The sequence below is a fragment of the Idiotropiscis lumnitzeri genome, chromosome 11 (assembly GCF_059441095.1).
Source record: "Idiotropiscis lumnitzeri isolate Australia: NSW breed Sydney's pygmy pipehorse chromosome 11, RoL_Ilum_1.0, whole genome shotgun sequence".
Lineage (NCBI taxonomy): Eukaryota > Metazoa > Chordata > Actinopteri > Syngnathiformes > Syngnathidae > Idiotropiscis > Idiotropiscis lumnitzeri.
In genome coordinates, this window is record NC_142401.1 from 5,594,680 (window position 1) to 5,606,473 (window position 11,794).

General features: G+C 40.6%; 1 protein-coding gene across 1 annotated transcript; it reads left to right on the forward strand.

The window, feature by feature from the left end:
* Nucleotides 1-1,824: 1,824 nt before the first annotated feature.
* Nucleotides 1,825-5,021, forward strand: lsm3 (LSM3 homolog, U6 small nuclear RNA and mRNA degradation associated). The gene is made up of 4 exons (XM_088309302.1): nucleotides 1,825-1,944; nucleotides 3,072-3,182; nucleotides 3,357-3,452; nucleotides 3,788-5,021. Exons 1-4 carry the CDS (start codon nucleotides 1,924-1,926, stop codon nucleotides 3,866-3,868), a joined length of 309 nt encoding a protein of 102 aa, XP_088165428.1. The 5' UTR covers nucleotides 1,825-1,923; the 3' UTR covers nucleotides 3,869-5,021.
* Nucleotides 5,022-11,794: the final 6,773 nt, after the last annotated feature.

Below are 11,794 nucleotides of genomic sequence, written 5' to 3' on the forward strand. Positions count from 1 at the left end.
TCACCCTTTATCGGACTGACACTTCTCTATTTCAGCTATACTCTAGGTCCACACACAATCAAGTTTACATTGTCCCAATACTGTGTATGGTGTGTGCATCCGCTCCCAATCCCATAAACCATTGTGACTTCCAGTTAAATGCACACAAGTAATGAAAACAGACTTTTTTTTTTAGAAAAAAAAAAAAAGATCTTTTATTTTGACACAAATCGAACTTTAGTATTACAAAAAAAATCCAACGAACATGGGGGACTCCTGCTTCTGGTGGTGTGGCGCCATCTTGTGGCCAAGGTTGGTCATGTCAGCTCCTGCAAAGTGTGACACCGGTTAGTATGATTAGCATACATTTTCACATTGTTGTCTTCTTTTACCTTCTGTAACAGCACTTAACTCCTTTCGCACTTATTTTTAACTTAGACTATTAAGAGGCAAACTTTTTATGCTTATTTTATTGACGCTTTTGACGGCTAACACGATCTAATTCGAGGGCCTGTTTTGATGTTTTCAGCTATCACGATGGCGATTATCGAATTTTAGTGTGGCAGGGTTCTCTTCCAGCACAAAGCCAGGGTAGGGGGCTGAGTGTGGAATGGGTATCACCACTGCTATTTCGCTCTGCCTCCCGTATCACCATAACCGGCACCAGTATAGCAGACCGCACCGGACTGGAGAGGAGGCTCTTTTAGCAGCAACCTACATATCAAAGGTCTACACACCCCTGTTGAATGCCAGATCACATTAATGGTGGAGTTTTTAAATGCTTAATCTAGGCCTCATTTTTGGGGTTTTTTTTACCTAAAAAAAAACAAAACTATATTGAACAAGGGCGTGTAGACTTTTCATATACACTGGAATTCGTGTTGGATTTTTTGGGGGTGGATGGATTCAAAATTATATTAAAAGTTTGTGAGGCGAAAATATATTTTTTACAATTAATACGTGTTTAAGAGTCTTTATTTCCCACATTTAAGAAATTAATACAGAATAATAACAAGAGCATACACCATGTGGTCTCTTCTCTTCATTTGGACTCAAAGGGACTGGGATAGTAATATTTAGTCGATTGCATTTAAAATTAAGATAGCCTCGTGTTCGGCCTTTCATGGCTTATTATTGCCTGATGGCTGATTATGGCTGATTATTAATGCCGCCGTAGCACAACGTTTTCAAATCAACCTCTACATGTTTCATACAACAGGTCGAGTGTCACGAGAAAAAAAAGTCATTAAGTTGGACTTGAGAATATACTTACTCGCAGAGAGACCGAACGTCGTCGTGGATGTTGGAGAGTTCAAGAAAGAAAAAAAATGGAACAACGTGTTGTAGGTTTGTCCCGTACGCATGCGCACTGTGGCCAAACCTGTTTCCGGAGTGTTGTTTGGAAGCGGGAATATTTGTTGCCAAAGGTTGCGCAATAACGTTGCTATGACGTTGCCATTTCGTAATGATGTAACAACGTCATTACGTAGACATTATGTCGTGATGACAATTGTGACTTTTGGGCCCACCTTCATTTTTTTTAATTTCCTCAATTCGCGAGTTTAAGCAGTACTTATTTCTTTCATTTTTTTACTCTAGTATCAGTATTTTTATTTTACCACCAAGTGTGAGAACCTAAGCACACTGAGATGAAAAAAAGACAGTTATAAATCTTTTTCAAAACTGTATTGAACTTGGTCAACAATTTGATTTCCCCCTTATTAGATTAAAAAAAGTTTTATTGCCAATTATCAAAGAGATTAATATAGCGAAAACAAGGAACAATAGAAGCAAGTGGTAAATTTAAACACAAGCATAAACAAAGAGCATAAAGCTGTACTTGCAATTGCATTCTTGCTGTTTGAATTTAATTCGGCGTCATTTACTTTCACGGGTCTGGCAACCACGGTGATGTCACAGTGACGTAGCCACGACTCAAAAATCATGGCGGACGAAGTGGAGCAGGTTTGTGCATTCATTGGCTTTTTTTTCTTGTTTATAGCTCACAAGGCGCCTTTATAAAACCTCATCACAAATGCGGCTCCCAAACGCCGTAGTCGCTGCCTCGTTTGCGGTCTTTGTGGCGTTTACTTGTCCGTCTTGTGCTCGTTAAATCTGGCGACGGCCCAGCGAGCGTGCTAGCGTTGCTGCGTTTCAGTAACGTTAGCATGTCGAGCCATATTCACAATAATTACATTTGGGATTCTTCGTTCTCACAATTGTCAGTAATAATGAAATTAGTTTGTCGCTTTACAGTTAGTTATTTACACCGAACCGTAATTTCAACTCAAGCACTATTGTGTCCTCACTAAAGGAAAAGTAGAGAGTCAAAACCAATTTGTGTGCATGTTTTTTTTTTCTTCATTTGAACAGTGGAAAATGATTCAATTAGGTTCACATTCATCTAACTCACAGAAATTTTTGCATTTTTAAACATTTAAGCATTAAACCAAGGGGAAACTGTTGGCAAGTCCATTTACAATATTTACTTTGAGTAAAAAAATATAACTGATGCTTGAAATTGTATTTTGAATGTTAAGTGCAACAATAAATGTCATATTACTTAATTTAAAAAAAAATCAAGGTCATATGTATTATGAATAGAAACAAAGTGTCACATTTATCTTGAGTATAATAATGATGTAACTTTAAAAAAATTAACATAGATATAACAGTAATACAAAATTAGTTAACTTTATTTCGATCATGCAACACATTTAAATTAGAAAAAAATATTCTACAATTGTGTTTACTTTTTAAAACTATTAAGTCTAATAATAATAGAATAACAATAGACAATGACCCCAGTTGACCTCCACCAGAGCACGTTAGAACAATACCTATGTATTTAAATTGAAAATGTAAGAATTTAAAACAATAACAGCCACAAAGCAAAACAATTGTTAAAATGCATGCCTTTAAGCCAATGCAAATACAAGGCAACAAAGAAACCACTTTTACGCGATATCACAATTCACGCATACAAGTCAAATTCATTTTTTTTGTATCACCTATGTGCAACATCTATATCCATCCAGCACCAAGCTATACTATTGATGATCATGATATTTGGCTGTGTTTGTGCTGTTTAGCAACCGAGCACCAACACTGTTGAAGAGCCACTCGATCTGATCAGACTTAGTCTGGACGAGAGGATTTACGTCAAGATGAGGAACGACCGAGAGCTGCGAGGACGACTACATGTAAACTACATTCTCACAACACATGCATTGCTCACAATACACATGCATATCAAAACACAAATCATGGACTCACACCCTCAAATACGCACACAGACTCACTATAAGTGCACACATTATTAACACACACAATTGCAAAGGCGTCTTTGTGGATTGTGTTATATTTCGGCAAATCAGGCGTACGATCAGCACCTGAACATGATTCTGGGCGACGTGGAGGAGACGGTGACCACTGTGGAGATTGACGAGGAGACGTATGAAGAACTATACAAGGTTATACTCATACTTTACAATTAGTGGCTCATACATGTGGATGGATAGCGAGATGTTTTACCAATTAGGAATGGCGGTGCAGTAGTTTTGTAAAAAGATGGATTTCTAAGTAGGTAGGTAGGTATGTTGGTAGTCATTTAACTTGGTAAGTTGGGTAGCTAAGTAGCTAGATGAGTAGGTTTGTAAGTATGCATGTACTGTAGGGAGGTTGATACACTATTTTATATTTTATAATTGTATATTATGCAGTTGTTGTGAGGCTTATAGTGGTTCAAAGTGTATCAAAAAGTGAGTCAATTGTCATTTACGCGTACATTTGTTCTTGTGTTTGACAGTCCACCAAGAGGAACATTCCCATGCTGTTCGTCAGAGGTGACGGCGTCGTCCTCGTAGCGCCGCCCCTACGCGTGGGCTGAACTCAGGTGGCTTAAAAAAAAAAAAGTTTTAGAAAAAAAAAATATTCTTTGTTGTTCTCTACTTTCTTTTTTCTTTTTAAGACTGTGCGATTTGAATTTTGTATTATATATAATTTTTTGGGTATTCTTTATATCACCAAGCAAACAAAATAATAATCGCCACCTTGAGTTGTTATGAGGCTGTAATTCAATAAATACGCCTTGATTGCAAAAATGACCTGTGTTCTTATGCTTAATAATATGATAGACAGTTGTATAAATATTAACTATGATGAGCTGGGCATGCTTACACTCCCTCTACTTTAGTGGGCGTGGATCACTAGGGGGTGACATTTTCCCTCTTAAGAGAAGGTTAGTCACTACTGTGAACTGGGTACATAGCGAAGAAGGTAGTAAGTTGGTTGGTGGATAGGCCACCAAGAATGTCGAAAGCTACACGGGAAGGTGTGAAAGGAGGTCGCTAAATTAGCTTGGGTGCTTATGAAGATGAGTACAGAAGCTAAAATGGAAAGTCGGGAGGAGGTTAGCTACGAGAGGCCGCTGCAGTCGTTGGGTTGTTATTGTGAGGCAATGCTAAGAATCTATTATAGTAGTATGGCGTGTCTGAGAATAGGCATCAATAGCTCACACATGCTAGCGGGCAACAACGAGGCGACGGCGCAGGGAATAAAGCAAAGCAAAGGCAGCGAGCGACGTGTCCTTGGACGAGAGCTCATAAACACGTGTGTCATACACTCGCGCCTTAGCTGCATGTCCACCACGTCTACATTTACACGTTCACATTGTGCGACAGCTGTCACTCCGCTCATGAACTTGATTTCTTTCTCGGAACAAATTGAATGATTAAATAGGAACATAGGCACGGACTTTGATACAGCCAGGTCTATAAATATTAGGCTCTAAACACCAGACTGGATTTGAAATGAAACCAACAAGATGTGTAAGACTTTCAGATTTCATTTTGAGGCTGTTTATTGACATCCAAAACAAGTGGACGCTTTAAGAATGACTTTTTGTAGCGTATATGTGCGTCCCATTTTTGGAGGGACCAAAAGGATTGCGTCAATCATACCTCCAACTTGGACCTTTTTAATACTGATGTCTGGAATCCGTAGACATCACCACATGCTGGGTTTTATTGTACATTTCCACTGGTTTTGCTTTCACAGTATGCTTCGGATCATTGTCCGTCTCCGCTGTGTAGCGCCATCCAATGAGTTCTTATTCGGGCCGTGAATGAATTTGGTGGTGACTCAAATTGAGCTGCTAATTGGCTTTTCGGAACAAACTCCGAATCAGAATCTTCGGATTCGAGTGAGAGTGAATCAGCATTTTGTCACATGCACTCGTGTCCTATTGTTTGTATGGCAACGCTTGTGACATGGATGTGGAGGATGCACAGCATTGCGTGTCGCGTGCTCTGGACCGGCGTGACCAACCCTCCCAGTTTAGCTTAGCGCTAGCTAGCTGGTACGACTGAGCACGGATGGATTTACAATTTTACCAAAGCCAAAAAAAAAAACCCACTCTGGATTTTGTTGTTGGCCGGTGTACAAGGAGCGTTCCTTGAGGTTCAACTAAGTCATTTTAAACTAAAAATGATCCCTTTGGATGTTTTAGTGAGTGTTGTTTACAAAAACAGAAGATGTGAGGCTTTGGCGCTTTGTGCAACATGTGACGCACATAAAGCTCATTTTAAGAGCACTCTTCTTACCATTCTAATTAAATTGGATTTTTCATTCTTTGAACTATGACATGTCTTTCGGCAAGAGTACAATTAGTAATCCATTCGTGTTGTTAAAGGACTCGCTGTTGAACTGGTTAACAAACAGTGAATGCGCGGGGAGGGATTAGGTGGGGATACCCTCAAATTAAAGATGAAAGTCTAAGTTCAAGCACATCTTAATTTGAAATCCATTACGATTGTGTTTCGGGGCAAAAAGATGAGAATTGTGTAAATGCTCCGATATTTATGCACCTGATTGCAGATCCTTGCTTTCATTGACTTAAAATTTTTTTGTAGCGAGCTTGTTCTTTGAAATGCCCCGCAACAAAAGAAAAGCAGTTGACCTCTCCCCCACCACTTCTTTGGCTGCTAAGCTTTAAGCCCCAAGCAATAGCACTAATGCTAATGCTAATGCTTTGTCCTCACGCACACTAATGAGGCTAAATTCCTGTCTCTGCACCATGCAGAGACACCAGTGTGTTGTTGTCATGATTGTTCATGGCGTCACGTTTGTTTTCTTTGTGTGAGTCTCATTTGGCCAGATGCATAAAACAAAAAGCGTGCTGCTGTTTTGGTTAGCCATTTGTTGATTGTTATGGTGCACTGTGATGTATTAACCAGCATTGTAACATCCAGTATTAAAATCTAACCGTCTTACCATGATTATTATTATTTTTTTTAAATGCTTTTGTGTTTTTGTTGTGCGGATTTAGTGTGAATGCTTTTAAGAGTGGTTGGTAGACAGGTTGGGAAATTCTTGACTAGGTAGTTTTGTTAGGTAGGCTGGACAACAGCTAGTAGGTCGTTAGATGAGGTAGTATGGAGGTGGTTGGTTAGCAAAGGAAGTCGGAAGGCTTGAAGCTAAGTAGGTTGGTAGCGACAGTAACTGCGTACGTAGGAGGTAGGAAAGTAGTAATCTACGTCGGTTGGTAAATGGATAGATAGTTAAAAAGTATGAAGGGCATAGTTGTGAAAGCAAATGGGTGTGTAAAATAATTAAAGGCCTTTTCACCCCTGACTTGGATTAACCGCAGGGCAGGCTGCATGAAAAACAACGCTCCCTTACAAGCTTGTCAATATTTGGAAGTGGTTGCTCAGAGTTCTACCAGGAAGTAGGTGGTTGTTTTTCCCGCTGGTCGGCTGTTTGCACTTTGAGATCACTTTGCCAGGCCAACTCCTTTTGGATGCCTTCGCCTTCTGACCACATAATGGCGCCAATCCTGAGTTTTGAGCGTTGTTTCAACTTGAGGCGCGCTGCCTCAATGGCACACGCCCATCTGGCGCATTAAATTTACACAAACTAACTGGGTTGGTACGAAGCAAGGTAGCATGCAAAGGGAGGTTAGTTTGGAACACAAGTAATATGGGTAGTTAGAAAAGGAAGGAGGTAGGTAGCAAATAAGGGGCAAGGGTACAAAAAGGTACAAAAATCTGCCAAACCAGGCGTGGGCAAACTACGGCCCGGGGGCCACATGTGGCCCGTTAAACGTTTTGATCCGGCCCGCCAAAAAAATTAAATAAATAAACCTTGTTAATGTTTTCTTTTCTAAATACTGTGGTTTTGCAAAGACATATATTGTTGTAATGCTCTTGTTCACTTTCTTTTTTCTCTGATGAGGTGAGGTTACCAAAACACTCCATCCATCTGCTCCCGGTCCGGCGCCTCAGTCAAATTTTAGAACCCATTGTGGCCCGCTAATCAAAAAGTTAGCCCACCCTAAACCGATGAGGATGCACTCCAAACAACAAACTGCCAAAAGTGACATGAGGAGAAAATATGTGTTAAATATTGACCAAAGGCAATAAACACACAATGTGGACGTCTTTAACACGATCAAACGCATATAAACCAATTCAAAGTTGATTAGCAGTTAGCTTATCATCAAAGTGCTGGCATCGACGTCGGACAATATTCTTCAAGTCAATAACACAAACGTGTACGCCTGTAAAAGAAAAGTTGATGAGTAGTTAGCACGGCATCATCGAACATAAAAAACACAAATCATGTGATTTGCATGTTCCCACACACAAGCACAATTGTTAAAATGAGCTAATGGGTGAGGATTGTGGATAAGGTTTCCGCTGTCCTGAGGAGTTAGCGTCACACTGCTAGCGTCCACGCTAACGCCACCCTTTTGTGCCGCAGTCATTTTGGGACAATGTGATTCGCTCGCACCACTGCACACCACGCATTTCTTCCTAAAAACACTCGACAGTCAACGTCACACTTTGACAAATTATTTTTGAAATGCATACCCCCGAATCGAGTTGGCGCGCAATAAATAAAAGCCAAAGCAAATATCAGTATTTTCAAATTTATTTTAACCACTCACCCCTTTCAACAACCTCAGGTTTGGCGTCCATCCTTCTCTCGCCTAACTGACAAAAACTAATATGTACATTTTTTTCCCCACACTTTTCAAGTTATGTGTCAGCTTCAGAATCCTTTTTCCAGTTTTTTAAAATATCACCTCCCGCGTCGCAAACAGCGCAACAAAATCAAAGCAAATGACAAAATTGAACAGTGAAGAATTTGAATGCAGAAGCTGATTTGTCTTTTTTTCTTTTTTTTTTTTTTCTTGTAGCTCCGAAATTTTTTTTTTTTAAATGTCACCTTTACTTAAAAACAGGACATTATTTGAAATTGACAGTGCAATTTTTTATTAATTTATTTATTTATTTTTACTGGTTATATTGCTCATATATTTCACACATAATTATTAAAACAGACCACCCTTACAATGTGGAGCACCGCCTGCGGCGCACCAGTTTAAGAATCCGCAGTCAATGTCCCTGTTTAGGCACACAGTGGGATGTGCCTTCCCCGCTGGACTCTTTGTGGTTGTAACCCTCCTGCGGCGTTTAAGCAAATAACATGCAATATGGCGTGCTCGGCAGGGGTGCGCAGCGAAGAATGTTACGAGATGTCCGCGGATTGACAGCCGGGAGATTGGCGTGGTGCGCAGATGCAGACGTAACCCGAGCGGGCCTCCTCCACTTTCCCCTTTTGTTATTAATGCCGGATCACTTTCCCAGCATGCTCTGCTCTCGTAGGTAAGCGAACGCCTCATCCGAGTTGACTGCGGAATGTCCAAAAGTATATTTAGTTTGTCCCCAGTTAAATGCTGCTTTTGGGCAGGAAAAAAAAACGAGTTTTGTGGTTATGTCATAATTTGCAGATGTAGTATAATATAATAATGAAAAATGTCTATTTTCTCTTTGGTTATTGATATCGCAATGAAACGCAAATTTTCATAGTTTATGTCATATGGCGGCATATTGACATTGTTTTTAAACATTTTTTTTCAATTTTTATTTTGAATTTGAGGTATGACTTGCTTTTTTTTTTTGTTTGTTTTTTGCCATCACATTTTCGACACAGATTTTTTAATTTTTTTATTACGTGGGCATGTAAGGACATTTCGGCCAAACATTAACAGACTTATTGCCCTCATACTGTCCTTAAATTTGACATACGACTCAATGTGATTTCCTGTTTGTTTGTTTTTTTCTGTTATTGATTGGAAAACCGTCATCAACACCGCTACAGTGATTTGCTGTAATTTTTGAACGTGAGCGTAAGAAAAGCGTCTCAAACGATGCAGCATATCCCGCATGGCAAGTTTCATGCAAACGAGTTGAATAGTCTTGGCATCCAATCCAAGAGTTCTTGTGCGACTGTCGACGCATCGATGGATGTTGACTTGTTGTCTGAGCTTTGTAAAAGTTTGAATGTCTCGCTGTTGCTCTCAACTCATTAGCTAACCTGTCACCTCATGAACACGCTTCTTAGTCCTGACCGTGTCGCCAAGATCTTTGATGTCCCGCCGTGCTTGTTGCCGGGCAGACTGGCACAACAAGGAGTCATGACCTTTTGAGGTCACCGGGGTCGTCTATGTCTGGAATGTGTCAGCTCGCCGTGTGACACGCACGCGCATACAAACACAGATTTCAATGGGTGTATGAAATATTATTGTAACTACCATCAACCAAATGACTGGCTGAATGTTCGATTAACCACAAGTAGAGCGATTAACTAACCAACTGACAGATTGACCAACTAATTTACCAAAAAACTACCCGGCTTACTGACCTATCAGATAAAAAAAATGAACCGGCTGCTTGCCGAATTGACTGAGCGACAAACCAAGCGACTAAATGACTGACTGAGCGACCGACTGTCTGACAAACCTAATAACTAATAAATTAACTAAGAACTAACCAACCAAATAACTCATTCAGCAGCCGGAGAAAACAAAGTAGCTTACAAACGATTGTCCAACAAATTAACTAATTGACCAATGGACCAACCCGCCAGACAATTAACTAACACCTGACCAACTCATTGATCTGACGACAGACCAACTAACACGCTGACTGACCTAGACTACCTACCCAAAAAAAAAAAATCACAGAACCAAAATCATCTGACTGGCCTACTGACTCTCAAACAACCCGACTGACCATTCAACCTACTTAACAAACTAACCACCTAACTGATCGCCCAACCAATCTTTCAACTAACTAACTAACTAACTAACTGACTAACAAGAACAACAGTAGATGGAAACTTCACACAAGAAGGCAACTGAGGTAGACAACAATAAGAACGTCCTTGACTGGAGTTAACACTTCCGTGGTGTTATCACATTGACCTGCTTTTGTGGCAATAAAAAAAAAAAATGGAGGCCAACTGTCAGACGCCATAAAGTGTCGGAAATAAAAGATGTTTACCAGTTCATAAGAGGCAAAGATTTCCTTATGCTCTCTGGTGTGCTCGACATTGTTTAAGTGGTGAAAATGTTATCATGTCCGGACTGTTACTTTTTTTTTTTTTGTGCTTTACGAAATCTCGTCAGAAGCATCCACCGAATGTCTGGCATGCCGTCGAAAAGGGTATCGTCCGTTTTTTACACCGTTGCGCACGTTTATACAGTCGGAATGTTTGCACTCAAAGTGTTGACATAGCAGTCAGTTATCAGGCTTTACCGCGGCATTCTTTGCGTTTATCTGGGATCAGAAAGTTGCTGAAAAGTCGTTTTGTGCTCCGGTGAGTTTGAGTTGCCCACCAAATGCTTCGACTAAGAGTGTACAAATGAACTCTTCCATCAACTTGATTAATTTTTTTTTTTTTTCAAACTACAAGACAACATAAGATATAGATCGCCATATTTTATCATGAAGAACATTCACCGACTGATTGACTAATGTTCAGTCGACTAGGCAACCCAGTAATTGACTCACTAACTAACTACCCTGAATGTACAACTTTGTTAAATAACTGACTGACCTAGATACCAACTGACCGAATGGTCTGACTGACTGAGCTACCTAGCCATGGACTGACCAACCAACCAACTTTCTGTTTGACCATCCTGACTGAGGGACTGACTAGCAAGCCGATCAAATATCAGACTAACTGGCAGACCGACAGAAGGCTTGGACGGGCTAACTGAACTGACTGACTGACTCTCCTCCCATCCGACTTAGCAACCGTTTGAATCCAGAGGTGGTAGAGAGAGACCAAGTGGGAGCGCTTGAGCGCGATTACATAAGGCCCAGTTGTGTCAGCCGGGCGGGACTCAGTGTGCACTGTAATCATAGAAGTACAGACGAGAGAGCGGCTCTGATAATCTGACTGTGATTACAGGACGTATGAAGCGGAAAGAGAAAATGTCCTTTGTCTATCTACGAGCACATCCGCCAACCCCGAACCAAAGAACAACTGGAAAGCTATAATATGTCATGTCCGCACTGAAGTATTGTTAGAGGGATATTAGAGGAGGGAAAAAAAAAAAAAAAAAGAAGAGCGGTCGGTCGGCTTTCTTGCGCCTCGTGAATTTCCTCGTGACTGCAAGCTTGGGCTGCCATCTTCAATTAGAAAATCGGGCTGTGATCACTTGTTTTTCCCTCCACAGTCGTCGTCGAGAAAACGAATGTGGGCGAGGGATCGAAAGGAAGCGAAATGGTCAGCACCGGAGAGCGCAAGATGAATGGATTCAGATTCTGGTTAGGTTTGGGTACTCGTTTTAGTGTTTGAGGTTAGTGACTAGGGTTCAAGTTTGAGGTTAGTGAATGGGTTGGAGTTACAGTCGTTTGGTTGTCTGTTAGGCTGTTTGTTCGTGTTGGGCTTTCCGTCAGAGTTAGGATTCTGATTTGTGGTGAGTGGTTATGGTGGGAGTTTGTGTGAGGTCGCGAGT

Coding starts and splice junctions, on each gene's coding strand:
- lsm3 (XM_088309302.1), top strand. CDS start 1,924: ATGGCGGACGAAGTGGAGCAG. Junction 1,945..3,071: donor TGGCGGACGAAGTGGAGCAG/GTTTGTGCATTC, acceptor TGTGCTGTTTAG/CAACCGAGCACCAACACTGT. Junction 3,453..3,787: donor CGTATGAAGAACTATACAAG/GTTATACTCATA, acceptor TGTGTTTGACAG/TCCACCAAGAGGAACATTCC.